Source organism: Pygoscelis adeliae, unplaced genomic scaffold, assembly GCF_000699105.1.
Source record: "Pygoscelis adeliae isolate BGI_AS28 unplaced genomic scaffold, ASM69910v1 Scaffold160, whole genome shotgun sequence".
NCBI lineage: Eukaryota > Metazoa > Chordata > Aves > Sphenisciformes > Spheniscidae > Pygoscelis > Pygoscelis adeliae.
This window is the reverse complement of record NW_008824035.1, coordinates 2873625-2901614: the sequence shown is the minus strand read 5'-3', so window position 1 is coordinate 2901614 and position 27990 is coordinate 2873625. Positions and strand designations below refer to the sequence as shown.

General features: G+C 40.4%; 3 protein-coding genes across 3 annotated transcripts in view; all 3 read right to left on the bottom strand.

Moving 5' to 3' along the window:
- Positions 1-15699, bottom strand: part of LOC103923440 (caspase-8-like) — a 21610-nt gene extending 5911 nt beyond the window's left edge. The window contains exons 1-2 of the mRNA XM_009331791.1: positions 13798-15699; positions 11244-11573 (exon numbers count right to left, since the gene is read on the bottom strand). Coding sequence (XP_009330066.1) covers positions 11244-11554 — 311 coding nt within the window. The 5' untranslated portion in view covers positions 11555-11573; positions 13798-15699. The remainder of the gene's footprint in view (positions 1-11243; positions 11574-13797) is intronic.
- On the bottom strand, positions 4145-11209 carry CASP8 (caspase 8, apoptosis-related cysteine peptidase). The gene is made up of 9 exons (XM_009332756.1): positions 11190-11209; positions 10909-11014; positions 9794-9892; positions 8704-8758; positions 8174-8262; positions 7408-7519; positions 5879-6368; positions 4766-5099; positions 4145-4306 (listed from the first exon to the last, which is right to left on the bottom strand). Exons 1-8 carry the CDS (start codon positions 11207-11209, stop codon positions 4949-4951), a joined length of 1122 nt encoding a protein of 373 aa, XP_009331031.1. The 3' UTR covers positions 4145-4306; positions 4766-4948.
- A 1228-nt stretch (positions 15700-16927) lies between the features above and the next one.
- CASP10 (caspase 10, apoptosis-related cysteine peptidase) overlaps positions 16928-27990 on the bottom strand; it is a 13969-nt gene continuing 2906 nt past the window's right edge. Inside the window, exons 2-10 of the mRNA XM_009331803.1 lie at positions 25425-25764; positions 25182-25281; positions 24462-24597; positions 23576-23664; positions 22243-22279; positions 20969-21057; positions 19556-19667; positions 18272-18776; positions 16928-17743 (exon numbers count right to left, since the gene is read on the bottom strand). Of these exons, the coding sequence (XP_009330078.1) occupies positions 17581-17743; positions 18272-18776; positions 19556-19667; positions 20969-21057; positions 22243-22279; positions 23576-23664; positions 24462-24597; positions 25182-25281; positions 25425-25764 (1571 nt within the window). The 3' untranslated portion in view covers positions 16928-17580. The remainder of the gene's footprint in view (positions 17744-18271; positions 18777-19555; positions 19668-20968; positions 21058-22242; positions 22280-23575; positions 23665-24461; positions 24598-25181; positions 25282-25424; positions 25765-27990) is intronic.

Sequence of the window (27990 nt, the reverse complement as noted above, 5' to 3'; positions counted from 1 at the left end):
GGAGGCGGCGCCTGGGCCCCTGGGAGCTGTAGTTCCTGCTGGATTTCTAACTTCAACCGAAAAAACCCACAACTTAACTTAAAAACTGCGCGTCTGCCAGAGAGGACTTCTCTCAGACGCATTTTAGGCCCCCCCCGTTGGCAGTTATGAACCACTGACTGTTCTTGAGAAAACGGAACCTACTAGTGCAAGCCTAAAGGTCTCCCTCGGCCTGGGCTTTTCCCGCAATCGTCTCTCTCTAGTTTAAAGGCACTCACAATTCATTGCCATTTTAACACAAGAAGAAAGCAGCTCATAATGCCACTGACTCGACTTCCTCCTCACGAGCCTTTTGGGGCTGCTGGCAGGCAACGCAGCACACAGTGCAGGTGTTCGGCCCTGTACCCTAACAGCCACCGGCCAAGGAACCAGCTCCCTTCCCACCCCTCCCAGATTTACTGAAGACCCTTCTAGCAAAAGGAGCAGGCTCACAGGAGCACTGCACGATGGCGTAAGACCCTGGGATGGTGCACCACCTCTGATACACCTTCTGGTGCAGCACTCTCAATAGATGGTATTTCACAACAAAGGGAGGGAGGAGGGAGGAGATTTTACCAGTTGGCATTTCATCCTTCTGAAAACGAACATTAACACCTTAGTGCTCACCTTGAGCAGAAGAGCCACCCTCAGAACATCCGTACTCTCCAAATAAAGAAACAGTGTTCTCGCTAAGCAGTGACTTAAAACCCCTTAAGTCCCTTCCCCCCAAAAAACACAGGAAAAAACAGTTTGACAACATATTAAGCAGAAATCTTTACACTGTTATCATAGCAGTGGCTTATCAATGTTCACAACTTTACACAAGATATTTGATTACTGCATGTGTGGCAAATTGGGTTAAAGGTGGAAGTAATCTGAATATGGCAAGCCACTTTTTAACAGCCCATGAGCTAACATGCCCTCAAGTCATGTTAAAACAAGCTCTTCCTAGTAAACAGACTGAAGGAGGTATGATCCTTCTCTTTGCACTGATATGCCTGGACAAATCAGGCCTAGACACAAAGTGGCTACACAAATATAAAACTCATGTAAAAGGCTTAGGCCAAGCTCGGAAGACATGTCCAGAATAATGTTCCACCTAGCTAGAAATGTATTACAGTTGGCACCCACAAAAGCCAGCCATGTTCAGGGCCTGGGGAATTCCTGTGGCTGTCAATAACAGAACAGATACAGTGACAAGCAAAGGCACAACTACAGAAAGGACACACAGAAATTAGTATCTGGGAATTCCCAAAGATCTCAACTATATTTTTTAGCGCATTGCACAGAAGTCATTGCAGCTTAAACATGCCATTCTCTGTTCATAATTTGACACATCTCTAGTTGAAAATAGGCAGATCTGAATAATTTCAGAGAGAATGTGCCCATGTTAGCTAGGGGTCAGAATAAAAAGGGTAACCAGCAAGGGCTGAACACTCAACATCTCTCGAGAAAAATCTAGCTCCGGACTCCCTGCTGCATAGCTTAATCTCCTAAATGGTGTGTATTTTGTTTCCACTTCTCCCTGGGCTTCAAGATTTCCTGCAGGAGATCTTACAGATCACAGACGTAGCCAACAATTCAACGAATCAAAACTTCGCAGTACCTGAATTTTGCACCACTTTGAGAACTAAGAGTGAACCTTTATATAGGTGGTGGGAAAACACATACTTACAGCAGCCCGTGCAATGGGGGAAGCTGGCAGCAATCTGAACACGGGCAGGCTCCTCACACGTACCACTAACCCGTCCCAAGAGCAGCACATTAATAAGTCACTCTAAAACCGTTATGGTGGAGACAATGACAAACTTCCCACGGAAGGTGGGCGTAAACAGCTCTCTGGGAAACTGATGTTAAACTGAACGAATAGGTAGCAAGATACAAATGACTGGGCAGGGATTCATGCCACTGAATAACATTATTTCCGCCTCTGCAGCTAACAGTCCTCCCCAAGTCTTCTAAGCATTTCCCTTTGCAAACAGCTTCACTCTGATCTTGCCTGCTTTCAGCTTAAGCCTGCAGGACTTCAACTCGCCAACTTTACTTTCTTACCAACCTTCTGACTCCACTTTCTGGTGGTAGCGCTTCTGCTGGCTCAAAACAAAACACAGAATTGAGTGCCAGGATTGTTTTGCTATAGCATTCAGCCTCCCGGCCAGGAGTTGAAGAAAAGGGAGGACAGGCAAAATAACTATAGCTGAGGTCCTTCAGAGAGGAAAGACAATTGCCCCTCACCATTCTCCAAGTTGTGCTACAGAGGAAAATCAGAGTCAGAAAATTGCAGATCTGACTTCCTTCTTACCTCTCAGTTCTGTGGGAGGGTCACAAATACATGCAAGAACGTATCGGCCACCCTGCCGCAGGTGTGTGTGAGCATAATTTGCTCAGAACCATAAAACTGAAAGTGTGTTTTCTCCTTCCTTGATCACTGCATGAGCCACATAAAAATTCACAGTACAGCTAGTTCCTGCAGTCCTTTAGAGGATTTTGACGGGGTTTTCTCTCCCTTCTAGGTGATCTTCATCAGCAGGCAATAATGTTAGCTATGGAGGTGGCCTGATTTTAACAGGTAGAACAAAATACCATGCCAATTTAATGACAGGGTGTGACTGACCAGCACACACACCCAACACACCCACACCCAGTGGAGGACAGCTCAGAGGACAAGGGGAAAAAAACAATGATCTCGGGGAAGAATATATCGTACAAGAAAGCTCAATTTACATCAATGTCAGGGAGACTGGATGGTAACCTTCGTTTTAGAGAAGACAGCTGCACCTGTGAATCATCAGGTTTCCCAAGCCAATTAACAAAGAATAATGTCTTCCTGAGCTAGCCAGACCAGCATGGGGGGTGTGAATACGTGGCTCAGCCCAACATAAAAGTATAAAAACTGGACAACTGATAAAACATATAAACTTTGAAAAGAGCATTGGGCTTGAGCTGGCTTCAACCCATATGTTCCATCGTGACTGGGGATGCCCAATGTCATGATGGTGAGCACACAGAGACGGGTAATGAGAATCACGTTTGTATTGTGATTCAACTGTATATTGCAATTGCTAAATTATGCTTGTGTTGCGATTTCAGTATGTTGCTGCATCACTCCACTAAATCAAAATCCCATGTAGCACCAAATACACCAAACAAGTAAATTTTATATCCAGCTCCTCCTCATGTGGAATATCTGAAAGAACTTGGTCTGCGAGTATTGAACTCTGACACAGAGAAATATGAAAAAAACCCAAAATGCTGTAGATTCACAATTTCACTACTGGAGCAGCTGCCACCTTCCAGCAAGTTTCTCCCAGAGGAAGCAGTTACTTCATTTAAGCTATATTTCCTTATGATAAAACAACATTCACAAGTCTAATTACTAACTTCATATCAGGGTCTTATTTATGAAAACATTATAAAAATGTAAATAAATTGTTGCCATATTTCCTAAATGGTTAACCAAATGTCAGCCACAGAACTGTATCATACCTGGTAACACCTTCTGGCAACTTTTGCCACAAACGGCACTTCCATTTACATAGTGCTTGTAACGTCTGTTTATTATTTAGGAAACCTGTGTGAACAGAGCTGTGATTCTAAGAATGGGCATTCTCCCTTTTACTTGGAAGGTAAAAAAGGGTAAGGGGAGCAAAATGCAACTGCCAACACATTGTGTGGAATTAGAAAAAAAAAAGTTTAGCTTCAAGAACACAAGCAGGATTGAATAAAGAACCCCTGCTTTATGGCTAGACATGGATTTAAACAAAAATACACACTAAAAAAAGCAGAAGTTACAAAGTGTCTCAAATCCATCCTTTATCTTGTTATAAACTCAAAAGGAATGTAGCTGTTAGAATCCCACACAGCTCCCTACACATTGCTGAGGATGCAAGGTAAGAAGAGCCTCACTGGCATCAGCTGCCATTATCATGAAAGTCCTGAACTTAAACTTGTTCTTTCCTACCATCTCTCCAGCTGCTAATGAAGGGATATCAATATGCTACCCCTCGGGGTGGCTGCCATCAAATACTTCAACAAGAGCAAAGTAACTTCTGCTGCTGAAGTAGAAGTGTTCATCATGCTGACTGTCCCTCAGTCAGCTCATCCAAAAGAGAAACACACAAAGGTGATGTTGAAAACCAAGGGTATTTATTACAACAGAAACAAGAGTCCACAGGAGCTAGAGCCAGTTGCCAGGAGGAAAAGGCATCTCAGAGTAGTGGATCTAATGGTGCGGGACCTTCCTTCCAGCGGTTGACAGCCATTCAAAACAGGCTGTTCCCTAAGGGCTCTGAGAAAAACCACAATTAGAACCCTTACTATTAAAAAACCTAAACAGCAGTGCTGTTTAGCCAAGTAAATTAGTAACATAAAGCAAACCAAATATTTGGAGGAAAAGAACTAAACTTGTATTATCATAATCATCTTTTTTTGGTCCTTTGGACAGGGATGTTATTTTCCATGAAAAATTACGCAGCTTCCAGAGACAGACAATGATTCATCTCTGCGTACATGAGTTACAATCTTACACATGCTCCCTGGGAAGGGATCTAGCGTTCTGAATCTATCTGTTCTTGTCTTCAGATTTCAGGGACTTAATAACAACTCAGACAGAAATGGGACTTCCATTGGAATTTCCAATAACTCTTAAAAATCGTACTACTTGGAAGTGCTTCCTCACTTGAAACTGAACAGACTCCACTGCTTCTGCAGGACAGAAAGGCAGATCTGTACTCCTCCATGGCCTTACCAGACTGCTACAGATCCAGGTGCCAGGAGACTGATTAATCATGGGAATTGCAAAATTTAGGTCCCATGGCCCCTTTAAGGACTGGGACTAACTACACAGATCCAGATAATTTCTCTTGCAAATTCTCTTCCCTGTGGAAGCCCATTCCAGATGTGATTCTTCACTGAGTGTATTCTTATTTTTCTACTTTTCAGTTGACAGACATTGAGGAATTTGGAAGATCAATTGCTTCCGTAGGGTTGATGTTATCTTTGGCATCTGCTTCCATCCATTTAATACTCTTCCTCCCACTTCCTTGTTCACTTCTGTCAGGATGGTTATGAGATCCTTGCGGCTTGAACAAAAATGAAGAAAAGTTACATTGAAATACATGGTACTTGCAGCTAGGCCAAGAAGCTGATCTATGTTTGCTCCAATAAAGTGGTATCTTAAGGAAGGCTAGTATCTTCCCCTCACCTTGCCTGTCACTGAAATTGCACACTCCATTGTGTAACCACAGAATTCAGTGTGTTTGGGGGAATAAAAGCAACCTCCATGTAGCATTGCTTTACCAGCAAACACAGTCCCCTACTTTGGTTATAGTCAGAAGAGTGTGCTAAGATGAAAAAGAACCAAACCTATGCATTCTCCAAGCCCTCTTCTAGACACCATGAGAAAGTGATATCTGAAGAGAAATTCTATTTTCTAAATCAAGTTCATGATGGGGACGGGGGGGAGGCAACAATGAAAATTATGACTGAAGAACACTGATTTTTTTTTCCGTGTAATCACTCAACAAATTCACCTCTCATCAGGTTCCACTGGAACAAAAATCATTTATCAGTCAAAAAATGTTAAAAAACATGCACACACATACACACACTTGTTTATGTGTAATGTTCCAGCATTACAACCCTGGTTCTGTCACAGGCAAACTAGGGGAAGTCACTTGTACTTTGGTTCATCTGTAGAAGAATGACAATGCCCAATTCCAGAAAAATTATTGTTCTGCCTGTTCTGCAGGTGAAAAGCATTATACAGCACAAATGCAAAACACTGATGTTTCAGCACAGCATGCTTAAGTATGTATGTCTGCAATATCCCAAATGTACATGGATTAAAAATAGTACTTACAGTGGGCAAAGCACCTTCATCTTGTCACAGAGGCATTGAATGTAAACACTGCCAGTCTTTGTACAGCGGTAGCACTCATAGTCTTCCACTGTAGCCATGCCAACCAGAATATCAGCCTGATCAGGAATGGAAGTCAAAGGGGTAGCATCCGTCTCAAGATGGCCAGAAAAGTCGTCTTCTACTGTGACAGGTGGATGACCTAGAGAGCCTTGGCAAGCCTGGATGAAAAACAGCTTGGGTTTGCCAACAAGAGAAGGACAATTAGATCCACTGAAGCAGGAGAGTAAATCTTTAATATTTACAAACTCATGATCAACGCCTTTTATTTTGTCTTTTTCACCATGGGAAAAAATGAAGCAAACGAAACAGTCCATGTTACTATGATCTTTTTTGCTGTATTCTTTAACTTTCGCATACATTTGCTTTGCTTCTAGATCCATGTGCTCAACTGTCTCAAACTGAAGCCACTTAAAGACCCTCTTCACAGCCTCTGGGAAAAAAAGTCAGAACGCACTTGTTAAACAGTGACAAGGAAGATGCTGAAACATCAGTGTCTGTGTGGTAGAACAGATACTAGCAGAAGTGTTCAGATCCCACCAATAAACTCACCTGACTGACTCTTAGCCTGCAAATCTAATTAGGAAAACTCAAATGCCTAATTTTATTTCTTTTAAACACAACTGGGTTAAGCATCACGCTATCTAAAACAAAAACAGGTTTCAGATTATCTGATTAATCAGTACAAATTAGTGAAGCTTACTGTGTTAAAGCAAGCTTTAACTGCACATTGCATAGTAATCTCAGATGCTGAAGAACAACACTTAGCAAGTTAAAGAAGAGGTACCTCTTTAGAATGACAAATTCTGTCACTCTTAAATGAAGTAGGTCCCTCATTCTGTGAGAATGATCAATGCAGCAAGAAGGAAGGCAGGGTAACCTGCTAACAAATGCTATGCAGACTTCTCAGCAAACATTGACTTAATTGTTGTGTGGGTGGTGAGAAAGTAGCTGGGAAGCAAGCAGCCTGTAGACAGGCTGGATGGAGTTAAAATATCAGTGATGTGTGCTTTCATGAAATGGATTTTACTTTTTTAACATAAACTCTTCTTTATCTTAACAAGTGACTCTTGCAGGAAGACAGGCTTTAAGGAAAATTACAAAGCAGTAGCATTTGTTTGAGCATTAAATAGAATTTAAGGATCTAAAAATATTACTCCATGATAGCTAAGAATTAAAAACAATCAAAAAGTGAAAAGGTGGAATAGTAATCCCTCCTTCACTATTTGGAACATATGACCAATTAAGATGATGCTTTTTGCCTAGAACAGAAAGTGGTTCCTTCTTTAAGCCATCAACTAAACTGTTGGAAGTGGCATTTCCAATTTCTACAGTGACTGTCATTCCAGTTACTCTGGAGGCAAAGGAGCTCAGTCAACATGATTCTTCTTCGCTGGAAATATTAGATAATTCCTTCAGAAAATTATCAGAGAAACAAACCAACCAGTAATTGGATTTAAAAAAGTACTTACCTCCATCTTCCATTGTTCCTTCTCTGGCTTCATGTGGATTTTTAAAAATGTAGTTGTTAAGAATCACACAGTAACCATGGGGGTTATTTTTCATCTTATATGATTCCACAAGCTTTAGAAACAAAGAAAGCAGATAAGAAAGCAGTGCCAAGCATCCAGAAGAGAAATATGCTATACACAGATTGTTGGTCCTTCATGTCCAAGCGCAAAAAAATCACGAGGGCCAAGATACAAGAAAGGAAAAGCCTAAGAATACAAGCTAACTACAGGGGAGAGGAATCTGCTTTGTCTCCCTGAATCCCTCCTCCTCTCTCTCTGTGGTTAGGATATGATTTTGGCATGGGAGAAAATGAGTATCCAGAAACACAAATTTGCATGTGCACGGGAAAAGTTCCTGCACCCTAACATTCCCTCTGAGAGTCCTTGTGGGTTTCTGCTGAGGTAGCAGATTCTGTTGTTCCCTTCCCATCTGTCCAGGAGTATCCTGGCTGGGACTTTAATGTCCCAGTCTCCATTATCATTAAGATTGGTTTTCTTCACACAACAGCTACTCCTTCATTTCTTGCCTAAAAGGTTGCTGACAGCCAGGTCCTCACAAAGCAACAAGGCTTGGTCTTGTTTTGAAAATAGGAATTGTTCCAAGGCCTACATACAAAGCCAGACCCCTTCCCTTTGAGCTCTTCCACCTGCTTAGTCTTAAGAATTATGCTCCCCCCTCCCAGGAGCTGGATAAATACTTTAAAGGTAATCTTGAGGTATTTCTCACCAGGTGTGGTGTCTCCGCCTCTGCTCCTTGTCCTGCTGGATGCACAGACGCAGACACTGGATAGTGGAGTTTTTCCTTAGAATCGTTTTCTAAGAGGGAGAAGATAAACAGAACATTTTAGGACTAAAAAGATAAATCTTCCACTGTGCGTATTTCAACACTCAAAAAAACAGTGCAAGGAATGAGGTGGAGGGTGGTTTCCACATCACTGAGACACCATCATTTTGTAGAGCTGGACCAAGCAGGGTTTCAGTTTCACAGACTGCTCGTTACTGAAGCTGTGCAGAGCTGTGCTCCATTTCTTCTTTGCTCTTTCACTGGTAGCAAGATCCAGATAATAAAAGGCTGAATGTGAGTAGTCACCCCAGGCAAGCCATTCACTAGCATCTCTACTATGGGATACATAAGTGAAAGAGGAGACCCGTTTTTGTACAGTGGTACACTACAGCTAGTTCATTTATTTCTGAGGCCATTGTCACTTCTCCAGAGAACTTTACTGTTTGGGTGGACACACCAAGGATGCAGAATACCAGCATAATGGAAGATCTCCTCAAAGCAACAAAACACTTCTTTGAATACAACTGCCTGAAGTAAGTGAAGAAATCATCAAACCCATGACTCCACCCAAGGAAATAAATCACAGTACTCCTTTTACAAGTTACACAGATGTGTTTAACTGGAATTTAATTGTCAGGGCAACAAGATCTATAAGACATGCTCTTTTTCTACTTACCAAGGGGGACAAAATAATAACAATACTGCTAAAAAGATATTCCCCTGACACAGGGCTTGCTTACACTAGCCACCCTCGGCAATTTTCTTCTGCTCTTTTAGAGACACAAGCATAGGTCAGCAGCACAAAGACATGCTGGGGAAACTAGTTGGTATCTCTGCAGGGAACTGCATGGGCTATATAGACGTGTCTAAGGAAACACACATTCCGAGTCATCCAAAAGGAGGTTCTGGGGAAAAAATTAATAGGACTCCGTTGTTGTTGGTTGACATATCCTGTTTCCCAAAGAGTAAGGCCCTGCTGTGGTGTCACAAGTCACCACCTCAGCTGCAACAGCCCAGACATACTGAAGTCCTTGAAATTTCACATCTGGTATGGAAAGCTAATGGTTACACTTTAGCCAAGTACCTGGTCTCCAGGGACTTTTCCTTTGACTAAGAGCAAACAGCCTGGGTAAGAGAAAATAATGCTGACAATCTCCCAATACAAGTTTCCCCAAGGCAACTGTCACCTCCAGTCTCTTCCAGTGATTGAAAAGCTATCCTGGTCCAAAACCCAGCACTGCACTGTTTCCTGAAGAGAAAAATTGCATTTAAGGCAAAGAGGAGGGAGAAGCAGACCATTTACGAAGTACAGAACATATTTCAAGGAGAGATACAAGAAGGTATGATGGGATAATGAAGTAGCAGAAAACTTCAGAAACCACAGGTACTAAGAGCTGCTCTGCCTATCCTAGGATACTGTGAGGTCTCCCTCTTTTCTCTGGACTCCTAAACTGCCAACGATGGAGCCACAAAAATCACAAAAAACCCAGCTCTACTCTTAAACAGCAGATTAAATAATTTACCTTTTTTTTTTTCTTCATAGGTATCAATTTTTTTCTTTACGTCAGCTCTAAATCCCTTTAATATATCTTTCAGCATTGCCAGGTCATCTTCTTTAATTATCCCATTTCTTTCCATTTCCAGTAAGACCGTCAACATTGACTGGTAAAACAAAAACACATAACCCAAACTCATACAATGACCTTCAATAACTGCAGTATCAGGCACTTCTGGACAGAGCAGAAGACAATATCCTCATTCCCAGAGACTGACCAGTTAAAGACCAATTTCTTTTTCCTCCAAACCTCATTAAAAAATGGGTCAGGATGCAATGCAACTGAAGAAACACATCACTAAGGTTAAGATAGGATCATTAGAAATTGCCTATGGCTAGCTTATCCTGCTTTGTTTCAGCAGTGCAAAGCACCACATAGCATCCTGTTGTGCCTCTGTGTTCAGATGAAGTGCTGTTAAGTCATTTAGCTGTGACATTTTACATTTTCTATTACAGTAAAGGTGTTCAGGGCTAATTTTGTTTTTTAAAGCTCAATAGGCCACCAAGTTGGAGGTAAATCTGCTAATTTTCCTATAGGTGCCACAATACAAATAGGACTTTTAAGGAAGCTTCTTAATAATACCAAGCCTTTTTGTAACACTGTTCATTATTTACAATACAAGTATTAAACTAGCTCATCAAACCTCTTAATACTTTTGTGAGGGAGTTAACAAAATGCTGTTACCCCAAATTACAATAAAGAGGAAAATGTACCCAATGACAAAAAATTGTGGTTGAACTCACATTAGAACTCGATTTTCTGTCTCCAAAACATTGTTTTTCCTCCAGCAAACATCACTCTTCCTAGATACAGCATATGTACAAATGTCTCATAAATGCCAAGCAAAGACGAAAGGAAGGGCGTGATGGATTTTGCAAGAAGAAAAGATTAGGGAGACAGGTGGTGGAGGGAAAGGAATAGGAGAGCAAAAAAGGGCAGAGAAAAGATACAATGAGAAAAAAAAAGTCCATTCTTTCACACAGCAGCTATCAGCTAACATCACAATTCTTTCAACAACAGATTTTAGTGAGAGCAGACTGCTTTCTCTTTCCTCCCTTCTTACAAGAACTAGCAGATTCTGAACTAGCCTTGCAAGAAACTTATCAAGATCACTTTGCATACAGCATTATCCTGGAGCTTGTTCTTTGGTATTTGTTTTTGGAGCAGGAACTTCACACTCTTGACATCTTCTGGAGTCAAGTCCTCTGCAATTCCATATAGCAATTGCCTGGCAATAAAGAATAGAGAAAGAATGATTAAGAAAGTTATGAGAAGTAAACCCCAAAATGACACATTTGAACTGCAAAATGTAAAACTCACAATGGCAGGTAGCCATGCTGTAATAAATGCAATTACGCTGGGATATTCATAAGACAACAGTGCAGACAGAAAACAAGCAGTACACAACAGAACTGTTGTACATTTCGCATGCAAATGTTTACTACTTCTGTGCTTACCTGTAAGCTGACACCTGTGCCCGGCCTGGGATCTGAAGCTCTCTCTCCATCTCCTCTCGGCTGGAGCCCAGCTGGGCAGACAGGAGGTCCATCCGATTGATCCGGTAGAGCAACTCCTTCAGGAAGGACAGATTCCCGACCTCTATCATATCTTTCTCCTGCAGCACTTTGAAGAAGGCCTTGGGCTCCTGGATGGTTTCCAGTTTCCTCATGGGGACGTGCTCCAGGCTGAGGAACTTCAGAGCTGCCAGTTCATCTGTGACCAAAGCCTCAGAAATGTCAAAAAGGAGTTTGTGGAAGTCTGTACTCATTTCACATCAGGACTTGGATCTAAACACAAAGAGAAGTTGATTTCATTTGTCAGTAACAGTAGTGCAACAACATGATTATAAAAGGTATCACATAATGTAGAATAGCCCAGAATAAATACATGCAATGAGAAGTACTTCAGTAGAGAGAGGCTGTCTTGCTATCATAGCTTTGATGCTTAGCTCTTTTGGTTCTCTCGACTTAACAATATAAAAAACTCTGTACTAAGTGAAATTGACAGAGAAAGTCACGGATCATTCTTGCTTCCTTTGGTGTGTCGAGACAGCGGGAAGTACTGATGTACGGGATGTACAATCCTGGCAGGCTGCTGCTGTTTTGGTTTTGTTTTGGTATGGTTTTTGAGGTTTGATCCCATTTGGGAGCAAGAGCCACTTGCCAGTCTGAAATACAGACTATGTAGTAAATAAGACTGCCAGGTTTTACACCATAACAAAGATAAAGGTTTTACATCGTAACAAAGAAAAGAGTCCACATGAGTATAACTCTTCTAAGCTATCTGGCTTCTCCTTTCTTTATACACTGCTTCTGACCCTGGTCAGCATAGCCAAAGCACCTCTTCCTGTTTTGGATTATCTGCATCAAGTAAAACTCAGTTCCCAGCTCTCAATCAATTTGTAATATTCAAATCAAATACAGGTCATGTCAACCCTTTTAAAAAGACCAGGAGAATTCTTGTCAAACTAGTTCTGTTTCACTGAGCGTCAAATACCACCTCCCTTCTCCACCACTTCCTCCATCAGCTTTAGAATTATTAAACTTCGCTTATGGATCCAACTTTTCAGCATAAGAGAAAGTTAGAAAATACCAAGTGCAAGCCTTCCAACTATCTCACCCTGACACTTAAAAGACCTGCCTCCACTGCCTCTCTGGTAAGAGAATCATTTGCCACTTTATTCTCTCTGCCTTAGGTCTAAGACACCTAGAAACCTCTGAAGAGAAACTCTATAGAAATGCATTCAGTAGAGGCTTTTGTCCCATTGAACTCACTGGGAGACAGAAAAGTTGACAACAGCAAACAAAAACTTCCTACTCGTACACTACCGGAATATTAGGCAATCCATTTTAATGTTACTGCTACTGCAAATGTTTCAATACCAGGGCTAATAACTCCAAGGTAGCCCAGCTGACTAACTGAATCAGTACTACTGTAAATATTAAAAAAAAAAATAATTAGCAGACAATTGTATTCCCCTCTCCTCCAAGGACCACTCTACAGCAAAGCAGCTTTTTGTGGCACACCCTTGGTCAGCATTCTGTTAGTTAGCAAGAGTGAACATACAACTGAATCTTAAACCTTTGTCTATCAAAAAACCTGATAAAACAGCAAAACATGCATTGTGATGCAGCGCATATATGTACACACACGATTCATGCTCTGCCCCCAAATACTGTTTTCTTTAAATCCATTCAAACTGAACTTTTAAACAGACTAGAATCCATACCATTCAGCCCGTGTCACCACAAAACCACTAGTATCTGAATGAATCACACATGCTCAACCTCACGATTCAATGATCTCAGATCTGACTGTATATTTTTATATCCACATAGGAAAGAGAAGAATAATTTCTTGGTAGCTAGTTACGAAGTTATCTTCGTTCTCACATAAATCATGCCTTTTGTTTAAGATACAAGGCATGTGCTTATAAAAGTAAATCCTTCTGGTAAAGGAAATTTTCATTTTTATTTCTCAAAGGCTGTAAATTTAAAACCCACAAAATTATTGCAATTAGAACAGATGTGCCACCTACACACTATATTTAAGCCTGTCTGTAAATACAGGGAGCGCACTAAAACAATGTTTAACTGCTTCTGTCTTTTTCTCCCACTTTACTAAATTAAAGACACAACTGATACAACAAGCAAATGGAATAATAATTAAGTTAATTAATTAATAATTAAGTATTATTTTTTTTTTAACATCACTTACATGGGAGGACAGGCTGGAGGACTGCTGGAACAACTCTGAAAAAAAGTGAGACAGCCGTGGTCTCTGAAGTTCCAGGAAGTTCCAGGAAAAGTACTGCCTTTTGTACTATGGTCTACATTGTCACATGACTTACAAAAAGTGTATTATAACGAAGTAATAAGCTGTGGTCATAATGCAGCAAATCCCTACTCCACCTATCATGGTTCCAGTTTCAGAAAATTATTACAGTGCTTGTGAGAAAAATTGGTAAACAAGCCACAAAAGTAACCAGGTTTTGCTTTTAAGGCGACTCACCAAGCAGCATAGCCAGGACTTTCTAGTATACAGCACAGCTCAGTATATTTGCTCCCACACATAAATCCTAATTAAAAGACAGTGAAGGAAGGGTGAATCAATTATACCTTCCCATTTAAAAATACCTCAGTCCCACTGCCCTGCTGTGTCACCAGATTCTCCACGACTTACCTCCTTTCTCTGAAGTCCCTTTCCAACTCACTCGAGCCTATTTTTAACATGCACTTTGATGGAAGATTTTTTCCTAACTTAAGTCAACTATCAGCACCGAATTAAGTAGCAGTATTCAGTGAATACAGGGAACTGAAAGGCAAAACATTCCTTTCAAATTATTTATGTAATGTATTTCCCCATTTACAAGAGAATTTAAGCAATAATTAACTTTTGGCATTTTCACCTTCTTTGAAGTATAGAACTCTGCCTTCAACGGTAAGGTTCCCAGTATGGTCTGCTGGTCACCAGTATCTTCTTTGCAGCAGGAAATATATGATCAGCAATCAGTACAGCTGCCAGACTCTCTGAAGCTTGTGAAGTCAGCATTATGAAGAAAGACAGTTAGGAGAGCCGAAATTTGCTAAAAATTTTGCAATTAAAACAATCATTCATCAATTTCAACCTATCTACCCTTATAAACTCAAAATGGCAACATACCCTTCGATAGAATGAGGCATACAAATTCCTTCCAAAAGGCACACACTAGTAACAGTTCAGAAAACGCCTGACTTACATCACTGGCACAAGTTGCCCTTTTATCCAAAGGCTGGGAGCAGCACAGAGGGACACCACAAGCACTATCCGATCTTCAGGTCCAAAACGGTTCTGTCTCCGTGCCATCCCATGCCTCAGCGTCTCTCTCCCTGCATCAGTTCCCCTGTGTCTTAACTGAATAGACTCCAGTTGCAGTTTGAAAGAGGAAGCATGCCGTGATCAGCACTGTGTGAAAAATATTTGCGGACGAGAGCAAGCCCAGGTTGGCTCTTTCCAGATAGAGGCTTCTCCCATCATGCAGCAGTTTCAAGGACCAACCCTCCTGGCACTGTTCTTCCTCTTTGACTTCACTGTTTCACTTCTTCTTTCTTTCTCTCTCTCTCGCCCTTCCCAAAAATGTTCCTGTCTTTTTGTTAACTTACAGTCTCTCCAATTTCCCTAGCTCCCCTGCATCCCGGTTTTGTCCCTCTGGCTTTCTCTAGAACTGTCTCAGTGACCCAACCTATTCCTTGTACAGCAGCCTGCCAAAAATTAATCTCTCCCAGAAAGGCTTGTCTTGAGGAAGCGAAAATGCTGTGGCTACTGACTACTCAGCAACTGTAGTGACTGTGGCCTCTACTGGCACAAGGCAGGATACACAGATCCTGCACAATACCTGACAGTCAGGAGGGACGGGATAACAGAGACTTGTGGGTGTTACAAATCCCACTTTAAGATCATGATCTTCCCAAGATACCAACTTCCCCAACAGAAAGACTCTTTTTACACTAGTTCCACTTAAATCTGTTTAAACAAGGGTTGCACAAGTCACAACCCTTCTTTAAGGTGGAGAGCATGCACTGTGCATATGCTTCTGTATGCCATCAGTAAGCCTCAACAGAAACCAACCACATTTATTTTGTTTGTTTGAGGCTGATTTCTTTCTGGCACAGCTCTGTATTACTAGAGTTACACTGAAGGTGTACAGTGTAGACAGCAAGAAGTGAGCGATGAATATCCAAGTTGTATAAAAACCACCCACTCTCCCCCAAGACTTTCAAACTCTCTTACAATATACCGCAGGAAATCACGCAGAAACATCCAACCACCTTGCTGAATGGCAGCTGCGGTTATAGTGCTAAGCCTACCCTGCCTTTGGGCTTGTGCTGACAAGAGTACCACTGCATGCACCCAAGTGTTACAGTGTGCAGCCATACAAACACAACCCTCAACACACACAAGCAAAATATTCACACTGAATAGTATAAATCGTGCTAGTGTAAACTGTGTTTGAACAAGCTTTATTACGAGTGAGGGAGACTTTACCAGTCTTTTATACTTCCCAAGCGTGGATCCCTCCCCCCAGGGAACTCAAGGCAGAAGTCAGCTTAGACTCTTCTGACTGCCTTTACCTACCTATGATTTAATTGGAGATGACCGAGGCAGAAGTCTCTACAGAGAAAGCAAGGTAACATGATGATGTTCTCTGTCTACCAAACTTAAAAATGAAAACAAGATCCCACAAAACAAGGTCAAAATTGTTTACTCCGTACTGATAAAAATTCAATTGTTACCGAAACATACAAAACAAGAGTGTACCAAGTCTGAACAGTAATTGCAAGCCAGAAACATGATGCTATTACAATATGTTATAAATTCTACTAACAGACAAAACATTTTCTATCTGTGGCACAAATGTGACTTCAAGTGTGGCAGCCGTACTAACTCAGAAGATTCAAAATGCGATGGGTCACACAACTATCAATTCATCATGATAAAAAGTGACCATTATGTTTTGGCAAACTGACTGCATTTCAATGCTCTGTACGATGCAAAACTCCCTTCCTAAAAATCCTGGATAGTGCAGGCTAAAAATTGCATCCAACAGCACTAGACAGTACTCTTTCAAATCTTCACCCTAACTTATGGCTAGTAATCATATATAACAACCAGTGTTTTGCTGAAATAATCTGAGTTTCACTTCAGCTGAAACCCTGAGGCAGTTAAAACCCCACTGATTCATGCAGCCCAACAAAGTGCAGGGGCCAGTCAGAAACAAGGATAAGTCTTACCCCAGTACATAATTTTTATCTCACCAAGCTCTTAAAAAGAAGTAAGAATTTAATGCAGTAACAAACAGGAAGGACACAGACATACACAGTAAATGCTCGTAACGAAACAACATGACATTCCAGTTAACTCACAAAATGCTCTGTTAGAAGCTTAATCAAAAAGCAGCCTTGTTTCTCATATGGCTGCATTTTAGATCTTAAAACAAGAAATGATAATCAGAAAATTTAACGCTTAAAGTTAATCAATCTGAAACACCTATACAGATACACTGCTGAATGCAGTATTTCATAGTGTGCAAATCTTCTACCCTAACTTTTCTTCCCAGAAGTGATGAGGAAATGACAGTTCACAGGATTTCACAGAGGGAATACTACACAGTGTTTTTGGCTTTACTCAGTTTTGGAAAGATCTCGTTGTACATGAGGTTTATGTTAGCCATTAGATGGTATCAGTGTGCATTGTGGAACAAATTACTGATTTCAATAGTTAACTGGTTCTCCGTTAAGTTAAACATAATTTAAATTAGGGATGGAAGAAATCCTCTTCCACTTACTACTTAAGCTTTCTCCACTTCATTCCCACCTTTGTCTTTCTCTATGAACATAGCTAGTGGATTTAGAGGCAGGATTTAGAATTGTCAGCCTGCAAAATAAAACATGTTGAGCCTAAACCAGACCATTAACAATCCTGGTTTAGATATGGAAGGCTACATGCAACCCTTATGCTGTCAGAAAAGCACTTTGGTTATCTATAGCTTGTGCACGTACAAAAACATTTAACATGATAGAAGCATGCTTCTCCCAACCCCGATAACTCTGAATATAGAGGTGATGTAAATAGCTGGCACATGGATTGTTTTAATCGTGTCTCCTCCAGTTTCACGGTTTGTTTGGCAAAAAATCTTTGAGGCCTTGCCTTGAAGCTAACAGTTCCTCAGGCTTCTGGGTAACTGCCTTATAACAGGCAGTGTGGTGAACTGCATTTAAATGAGATGCGCTGATAAAAGGATGTATTTTAAAAGCCTCAATGTTGCTGCGAAGGAGGAGGGTCTCTAGGTATTGGGAATATAAATTTTCTTCTTAAGGTATATGCTGGTTGGGGCATCTGCTTCTTTGTCCCCAAGCGGTCAACACGTCTGCCCACATCTTCATTAACTTCTGTAAGAATCGACAAAATATCTTCACCCCTACAGCCAGAAGGAGAGGGGAAAAAAAAAAAAAAATTACTTATTAATGAGCAGATGGCACTCCATTTAACACCTCCCAGATCACATAGAAGATACAGTAGAAACATTTTAAACACAAAAAACAGAACACATCCTTTTCTCCAAATTTCTCCTCTTTTCTTCTCATTTGAGTCATATTAAAACCAAAAGACCCTTTCTTACTCTGTCTTGCTTGATTCAACCAGTAAAGAAAAATAATGGAATAAAATATTTTTACCTAAATCCACTCCAGAAACAGATGGCTCTGCCTTAAATAAGATGGGCGGTTTTGATTTTTTTTTACAATAAACTTTACATTCTCCAGATTATCTCTATGGTACTAGCAGTGTCAATGTAAATTTATCAGTGGCAAGCAAACAAATCCATCAGTTTAACTAATTTTGTCCATCTCGGAACATGGGTTAGTGTTCCTATATGAATTCGCCTTTGGAGAAAAAAAAGGGGAAGTTCCTCCCATTTTTTCATGGAAGAACTAAGCAAAGTATTTACCTTGGTACCAACAACTGTAGCTTGCTGCACAGGGCCTGAATATACCAAGTACCCTGTTGAACGTGCCGGAAGGAGACATATCCATCAATTGTGGCCATGCCTAGGAGGAAATCAGCCTCTTCGGGAATACTTTCAGAAGGAGAAATGCTCTGTTGCATGGAAGACAAGTCAGGAATTTGTGCATCAGCTTCAACATAGACAGGACACTGTATCTCTTTACCCTGGCATGCTTGGATAAAGAAGAGTTTGGGTTTTTCAGCCAGCTGTGGACATTGTTTGGCAGTGAAGTGGGACATGATCATGCGGATTGATACAAGTTCCTCATCTTTCCCATAGATTGCCCCTGACTCTCCATGAGATAGAATACAACATATAAAACAGTCGCTGTCTTTGTGATATTGCAAATGCTGCCAAGTTCGCATGAGATCTTTAATCTCCTGAGACGTCAGATCTGTGTAAGTCCTCACATCCAGACCAAGCCATGTGAATACTCGCTTCAGTTCCCCTGTAATTGTAAGAAAAATAAAAGGAAAAATTGAGGCAGAAGAGAACCATTTTATGAAGTCACAATGCAAGCTAATCTGAACAAACAAAGACCTTACACCCTGACATTTCTGCAAATTCATCCTTATACTAGTACCAACTAACGTTAACTGGAATAAAAAAAGATGGCATCAGCTCAAACACAGAGTACCTGGATTTTTCTAGACAAGTTTCAGAAAATACAATGACATTTTACAATGTATAATGTCACACATTTTACAATGTATAATGACACACTAAGTGAGCTCACAAATGACACCTGAAAATATGAGGAATCCCCCCTGAGTTTCAGATTAGATCTTTCAAAACCTTCGTCACATCATTATTTTCCAGTTGCAGTTTTGACTATGAGTTTCATACACAAGAGATAAATAGAACAAACAGAATAAAATAAGAAGTATGCACAGAGCTGATTATAGAATTTTGCATTATATTATGTAGAATGATGGTTTAGTTTAGTTTTAGTTATTATAGCTATAGATGAAGGCTAAGTAAAAAGAGATTCTTAAAATGATTCAGAATGATCCAACTACATCAGAAACTCAGTGGTTACTTATCCTTTAACCCTTCCTCCCCTAGGATACACAAATGACATAATTTAACACGTAACAAACATTTTACTCTTTAAGAATATTAACTAATTAAAATACAGACAATAAAACATAGAGCAATACTAGACAATCAACTCAGATGGGGAAATAGAGAGACTAACCCTCCAAAAATCTCACTTCAGTAACTTACCAGCATCTTTGCAAGAACCCTTCCTCTTCTGAAGAGACCTATCGAAGTTAACATTATTAATAACAAGACAAAATCCTCTGCGTGGTCCATCCATTTTGTAGCTTGTCATCTTCTGTAGATAGGAGAAGAAAAAAGCTTACAGCCTCAATGAATTTATTCAGCTCACTCATATTTCCTTAACATGTCTCAAAATTGGCATCCAAAAATTACAGGCACCTAAGACTGTGGGTTACTTTTGAAAAGCTGAAACTCAATAGTGCCTCCTTGTGTGAAAAGACATGGGTGAAGCCTCAAGCACACTCTGTCACCATACTATCAAACTGCAGAGGAAAGGTTTAGCAGCTGGGTTGGTCATCTGTATGCAAAAGGAAGGATTCAGCAGCCAAACTCTGCAATCTGAATTGGTGATGGGGATAGAAGTCCCCATCTGTTTCCAATATCATGACAATATTTTAACTTCAGATGGCAGAGGGTTCACAGTGAAACTATAGGATGTTAGACATCCGAGTTGGTTTTTTTCGAGAGTAGTGATGAATACCTGGAGCAAGTGGTTCATACTGATCCACTGGAAAGGGATGCAAGCAGAACAGACATCTCAGAAGTGCATAAACCTGCCACACTACCAGTTTTGCTAAGACTTAAAAGTTACCTCCCACTCTTAAGAAAGAATGTTTTAATGAAAAGTGATGAAAAGGTATGTTATAGCACAGAACTTCAAGAAATTAAATAGCTATGAACAAATGCAGCAACTTGCTCCCTCAATATCCATGCTCATCAGAAGGAAAAAGCTAGAGGGAGAATTCTGTGGTTACACTGCTGTACAAGGTTAAAGAGTGCACATAAGGCTTCTAAGAAGGGATCTCACAAAAGGGATCTGTTCTCCTGTACCAAGACCTCTGGTTTATTGAGGAAGATCATTACATGCCTGCAATAGCTTACTAAAAACTCTTGCCTTCTTTTATCCTTCTCACAAGGTCTTTGCATGCTACCCCTTATTGCTTTTAATTTCAACATGCCCTGAAGCTTTTTCTAAGCCAGATCTAGGAAGAGAGAACTGTGAAGCTATGTTTGTCTCCATGTTTTGCACATTCTGCTGCCATCTCCAAAACACACAACTTAAGAAAATGCCAAATGTTTTGCCTGTAGCAGGAAGATAAGCAGATGCACTGATATGTGGGTAACATCAAAGGTATTATGCCTGTTTTGTCTCCACCACATCTTTCAATATTGGTAAGCTTCCAGCCTCCAAGGTTAAAATATTCTCTGAAACGTTCCAGTTGATCAGACAACTCAAAAAACTTCATGAGACACACAGACATCTCACAAATCCTTGCATGATAAATGTCATTACAGGGATGAAGACCTCACACACGCAGGTATTCAACAAGAAGGATTTAAGAGATTGTCTCAAACCTTAGACTCATTTTCTACATTGCTGAATTCTCCAGGCAGCTCCAGGTTCATTTCAGAGAAGCCTTGTGTAAGATTAGCTGCTTTGTTATCTAAGAAAAAAAAAACAAACATGGATATTTATGAAGAGAAATCCAATATTGATGGATGTAGCAAAAAGAAGTTTAGCTACAATACAGCACTTTTTGTATTTGAAATATGGTTTCATTGAAAGGAATAATTTCTCCATATGAGGCAGCATCGTCATGTTCAAAGGATCTATTCTTAACATGTCTCCAGTTATTTTTATTATATATATTTTTGTGACAAAGGCAAGGTTTCTATTTGTATTGGTATTGTGGAACAAAAATATCCATGCTACAAGGACAGATTCTACCTGAGACATTCAAATGAATTTTTCATTTGGAAATCAGCTTAGATATAAATTGTATTGTAAGAAGGATCTGCAAACTTACTACTGAAGCTCCCATTACCGATTTTTTTGTTGTTGTTCCTGATCACCGATAATAACACTCAGACCAACTTTCAGAGCAAGGCTGCATTGACAGCGCTTGAAAGTGGAAAAGAGCTGACAGATGTTGTACTGCTATACTTTGCAACTGGTCACTTTGATGTGGAGTCACAAAGATGAATGCAAACTACCCACTGTTATTTGTACAGAATCTTTTCAGAGATCTGATCCAAAATGTAACTTCATTTATTGCTGCTTTATTTACTTCTCCTTCTGAATGCCCAAAAATGCTTGTCTCCTTTTGTATAAATCATACACTATTTAATGCATTCAAAACATCCATCTCTACCATGCAACACTCCCAGGCTCTTCAACATTACAATCTATACTACAGCAAAAGAAGTCAGAGGTAAAATCCTGCACCCAAAAAATTAATATATCAGTTTTATAAACAGTCATAGTGTCCCATTCTCTTGTCCTCCCAGGTATATTTAAACAGAAAACTTGTTTTTCATTTTCAGGAAAGAAATCATCTTTTTGCTTCTAATTAGACCAGCCCTTATTTCACTTCCCAGAAAGCACATTAGTTAGTTTCTAGTAAACAACTGACAAAGTACGCAGGATTTTCCAGTTTTCTCTTGCCTCTTATATAAGAACAGAAATCCTTCAAATCTATTTGTGCAGAAAGCAAAAGACCCTTACAAGAAGACAGCAAGGTAAGTGTGTTGCATTAAACCAAATGCTAGAAATTTCCCAGAGAAAGTAAAGGAATGCAACATTAAACATAAAGGTAGTAAAAACCAAACGTATTTTCAGAAATTCTTACCATTGATACAAGAACTGACAGATTTGATTGAGGTCTCCTGTTTTTTGAGTGGGGGGAATACCATGTTAAAAATCATTATTATATACATTAAGTTTTCATAGTGATTTTAGCAAAATAGGCTTAATACAAAGCTCTAAGTAGTGAGTAGGAAAAATACTGAATTTGTAAGAGCAGCAAAGCATTTAATGATGAAATTACAAAAGACTTCTGCACTTAAAGCAAATCTCACAGAGCTGGAAACAACTATATTTTCTTTTAAGGATAAAGGGAAACAGCAAAGAATTTTCTTTCCCCTCCAAATTATCCTCTCACTATAGGCGTAGGCAGTCACTATAAACAAAATAAAGGTCCCAACATAGTCCCATATCAATTCTCTTGGGTAGTCAATTATTTGAGTATAAATCGTTATCACTAGTCATTCTAGTCCTGCCTAAGAGACATCTTCTGGCAGTAAGTGTCAATGGTTTATTATACAGCATGGAAAAAGTGTATAACCTCTCATAATTTAAAAAAAAAAATCAAACATGATCATCAGGATTATGGAAACAGTCTCAGTCTTTTTTTAAAAATTCTTTTAAATCTATATTTTCTTAATAAAACTACATTTATTTTCTTACTGTGCCATACATGAAGGTTTCCCCAAACCCTCTGCACATGAAGAGCAAATATAGCTCAAAGCAGCAGTAATGCAAACCCTTCTGATACTAAATAGTTCATTTTCCTCAGCTCTTGTCTACTAGAACTTCACTTCTGGGAAGTATCCTTAGAAAGATCACTGGTTTTCCTCATTCAAACTCCCTCCCTTCTTCTCCTCTTCCCCAAAAAAGAGATCAGTTATAGCCCTGAGAAGTTTCCCAATCTGATTCATCATGCAGCTGCAGGAGGGGATTAACTGATCAAGGACTGGTTTATTGAGAAAATGGGACCACTTCCTTTAGCAGCAGCAGTTTGAACCAATCGTCAAAGTACGATGTTAGCCTTTAGAGATAGTTTGGTGTTGATCAGCTGAAACTTTAAAAATCAGCACCAACTGACTGACCCATTCTCTAGAAGGCACCTGTCTAGCTTTTTCTCTCACTCATCTCTCTTCCTAACATTAATTTTTCCCCAATTGCACATGACCAATAGTAGTATTTTTGACTTCCACTATTTGATACTATATGCAGCTATATTTCTTACATGCTGAACAAATATGCTTGTTCCCTTCCTAAACCAAGTAAGAAGATTCAGCAAAAAAATCTTACAGCCAGTACAGTTTCAAAATAAAGGCAAGAAAAAAAAACAACCCCCCCAAACCACTAAAACCCAAGTTGGCAGTATGTATCCAGTGTACCTGTGGGGAAGTGAATACTCTGATGTCTCCAGTGTGAGACAGTGAAGACTCCTTGACTGGCAGAGTGTTCTCTTGCTGAGGCAGAGACACTAAGAGCAGAAAGAGACAAAATGAGAGAAGCCAAGTGCCTTTTAGTTAAACCAGTATGAATCTACACATTAGGCAAATGCGGATCTATACTTACTGAAAGATATATTAAAATAGAAAGCAACTTCGAAGGACACTCAGAAAGCATGGGGGAATGGAACTCACGAAACGCTGAGTGCCCTTGCATCTACTGGGGAGATGTAGCTTTGTACTTCCCAGAATTTGTTTCCCAGTGCTTAAATAAAGGGAAACAGAACTTTTTCCCCAGTATGCTTATAGTCACTCCACAGGACGTTAAAGGAAGGAATATTACAAACTGCAGTATAACCCGATAACGTGAATCACACATCTAATAATAAAGCCTACCATGTATCAGACACACATGCACACACAGTTTGCCTCGCCAGCTTATTAGCAGGCAACTGTCTGGCTGTAGTGTACTACATTCATATATCACAAAGTGCCTTTTACAGGACAGTCATCATCATCTCAATACTATTCATAGGGAAATGGAGAAGTGCAACATAACTATAAACAGATTTTCAGTTTCCCAGCCTGTTCTGTATGTGCTGGACTGCTCTGTATGGCCTCAGATATGCCAGCACGTCCCTACTGGAATTCAGCTAGGAAGTAATGCAAGCTAGGGACTGTTATGCCAAATTTGTGTGTGAAGATGAGCGATCCCACTCTAGCTCCTGTTCCAGCAATGCACACATAGGACCTCGAGGTTCAGTTGCCCAGACCCTTCTAGTGCTTCCTGCATTTTAGCAAACCTACTCCCTGACTCCGAATTTCTCACCTTTTGCCCTTGTGTAGCAGTTTATTGTTTCCAGGAGATCAGGTGAAACTTTCATACAGACTTCTTCCAGCATCTGTACATTGTTTTGACTTAAAAGGCCCTGTTTTTCCAATAAAATCAGCAATTCCAGAGCAGACTGACAGCCAAAAGGAGAGAGTAAAATATAGTTATTGTTCCGTAGAACTCAAAACCTGCCTCAGCCCTGTCTGCCTCAATCAATCACATTATTATCTGCTTTGCTTCCCACCAACAAGGTCCAAACAGTCAATTTTACATCACTGTGGCAGGTGGAAATGTTGCTCCCTGGAAAGCTACTGGTTGCATTATTATTTGGTATGGTCTTGTTTAAACAGATTCACCCAAACCATATTAATGACTGTTGGCTTCGAGAAGGCTTTACTGCTGTGAAATGGTAGCAATGGCATATGGACATGAATCTCCTTTGCACACGGCTCAAGCAGGGCGAAGATTTGATCTGTCACCCTTTTATGATCTAATCCAAGACTGTGGACTGTCAGTGGTTGACCTTGGCAGAAAGCAGCAAATTCTACACTTACCTGTCAACAGCTTCCTCCTTGCTAACCCTATAAATACTGACCAGCCTAGTTGCAGATCATGCCCTATTCTGCCAAATACTTTTCTCTTCACGCTTTTCCTCCTATTTCCCGCCCTCCTTCTTCCCTTCCTGCCACATATACATTTGGCTCTCTCCTCACATACAAGAGTCATCCGTCGCTTTGGAAGACAGTTTTGCAGGAGGAATATGATATCCTTCAACATCTCATTGGTAATGTTCTCTGACAATTCATACAGCATCTGCCTGTAACAGAGATCCAGTGAGATAAAAGCAGAACAGAAGATGGTGTAGAAACTAAAAGCAATCCGAGAATTTAAAAATGGAAAGGGAAACAGTACGGCACAGATGGCAGTAATAGAGAGAACAGAAACCCACTGCAAGCTTACCTGTACGGAGACACTCTTCCCTTCTCATGCAGACGTTCTTGCACTTTCTCCTTGGTATAACCAAGTTTCCTGAGCAAGGAGTGACATTTAATTCTGTATAAGAGTTCAGCTAGTAGGAAAGTATCTTCCTCATTCAGATAGTCTTCAGCCATGAGAAGCTGAAAGATGTCCACTGCTGACTTCACACTTTCTAGTTTTTTGAAGGGGAGCAAGTCAGTACAGAGAAATTTTAAAGCTGCTACATCTTCAGCCACCAGATTTTCGTCAATGAGCAGAAGCTGCTGACGGAACTTCAAGCTGACATCGTCCTCCATGTTGCTGGAACCAACAGTCTCTCCGCCTGAAAGTAGAAACACTTGAATCTTCAATACAACAATCCTTGTAATAAGATTTCATCCAACAGCTGTTTGGAAGCCCTGAATTCTCTGCAGAAGAGGAGTTCCCTTTTAAATAAATCTGAAACTTACTTCCTTTTCCAAACACAAGACTACAACAAAGACCAGATTTGGCAGAATCTGAACAACCCAGTCTAAATTTGAAGTTAGCCCTGCTCTGAGGAGAAAACTGGGCTAGACGACGTCAAGAGGTCCCTAAGCTCTTCTATTTCTTTCAAACATCTTCAACATTCAGATCTTTGCTTCTTTCCATTGTAGGTGGGAAGAGTCCCTGCAGTAACTTATTACAGCTCTCAGTGGAGAGAGCAGTGGTTCACACATATTGCTTGATCTGCAGTCCAAGGGCTCATTCTTCTCTGGCTGTAGCAGGGAGGTGTTCCTCTGTTACAAGCCTGACACCCAAGCTGAAGCTGGGAATATCCACTCCCAGTCATATCTTGCTACCAGACTGTGTTTCACATTTGGCATAGGAAAACCCCAAAGCCTCCCGTATAAGTAAATGTCAACTAAAATGTAATAGCGCTCAGTCTAAATAGGTTCTGCACAAGCAACTCAATCTTACTGAAGTTTAATAGAGACTAATCACCCTTCCACTACACCAACTTCTTCCACGTAGCCTAGGCAGTTCTTTTCTGCTTGTGGAAGGTTATATAGGTAAAAAGGTGCTTCAGCGCCTTCTGCCCAAATGGGCAGGTAGGTCTTTAATCTTTTGTTTAGAACAGCTGGAAGCAGCAAAGCTTTCTACATGAGGGAGCACAAGAAAAAAATCAGGGAAGCGGAGCAGTGATAGAACCTCTGAATCTGAAGCCTTTGAAGCATCTGGGAGGACAGCTCAGCAGATAAACCACAGAGGATATCATAGCATATGGGGACACAGAGAAGAAACTTGCATTTTTGTGTTCAGAGGCAGATAGAAAATATAATCCCCAAGCCCAGATGCCCAGTTAGGAAAAAAGGTTTGACAGACCAGGAATCCTGAATCGTGTCCTGTCCTTAAGTCAAAAGTCAGAGCCTGTGCAAAAAAAAAGGTCAGATTGCTTTTTCCTGTACTAAAATTACTCTCCCATAGCTCAATAACTGTTCTTCACATTCCTTCTCTCCTCATGTGAAATCCCATGTGTTGTGACACCCTCTTCACTTAAACTGCTGTCAAAAAGGTTCAGGTCTCAGCCTGTTATCTACACACAGAAATTGTATCACTTCACAGTAAATCAGACTTTAAATTCATTTAGCTAAAAGCTACTTCAAAACCCTATCTAGGTGCTTTAATAAATTAAATTTAGCAGAGTAACTTAGGTTAACTGATTCCTGCCTAAACTAACAAGCCTATATAATCCAGGTTCAAACTGAATTACAACAATTCAGAATTTAGAGCCAATGATTTCAGCTAATGAGTTAAAAAATCATTGTTTTAGGAGAACAGGGGCAAGTTGTGTACACCAGGTATACATAGTCGTTTCACCAGCAAATCAAACTGAAGCACAAATTCCTTCATCTACCTTTAAAATAGTCTTCAAGTCTGTGTTGCTGCCATTCTTGGAAAGCTTTTTTCACTCCCAACATTTCCTGCTTGAGTTTGGAATACCCTCAAGACTTCTCAATGCATGCTGCATTTACTAGCTGTCCATAACCTCTGTTTCCCGCTCTGTACTGAGGGCAGGCTGGGCTGGCCCTCTCTTCCAGCACTACAACGAAAGGAAATACCGCCGGCTCACCGCCTGCTCACCCGCTGCTCAGCTTACTGATACGGTGTTTTTAGAACCCTCTACCACTTTATGCATTTTACAGGCCGTTTATAAAACAACATGGTAAAAAACAGAGCACTAAAGCAAAGACAGAAAACGAGCAAACAATCCCTATTCCAGTAAAACAAGACGATGCTAAACACCCAGTAGTAACACACATGGGGCCCAGGACCTACCCACTCCCCAGGTTTGCCACGGCTCACTGTAACATTTACAGCTAGAGCTAAGAGGACATTAGCAGGCAGAACATCGACACACAGAAAGGTGATAGATCGGTGTCTCTAATTTGTTTTGTGAGATATCCTTAGAAAAGGAAAATCACATAAAATAAGCCAGGAGAAGTATCAAATTACTCCTTTTTCCTTTAAAGTTTTATTGACTGGGGGCACTGCCAGACTGCAAGATTTAAGAATAATGCAAAAACAC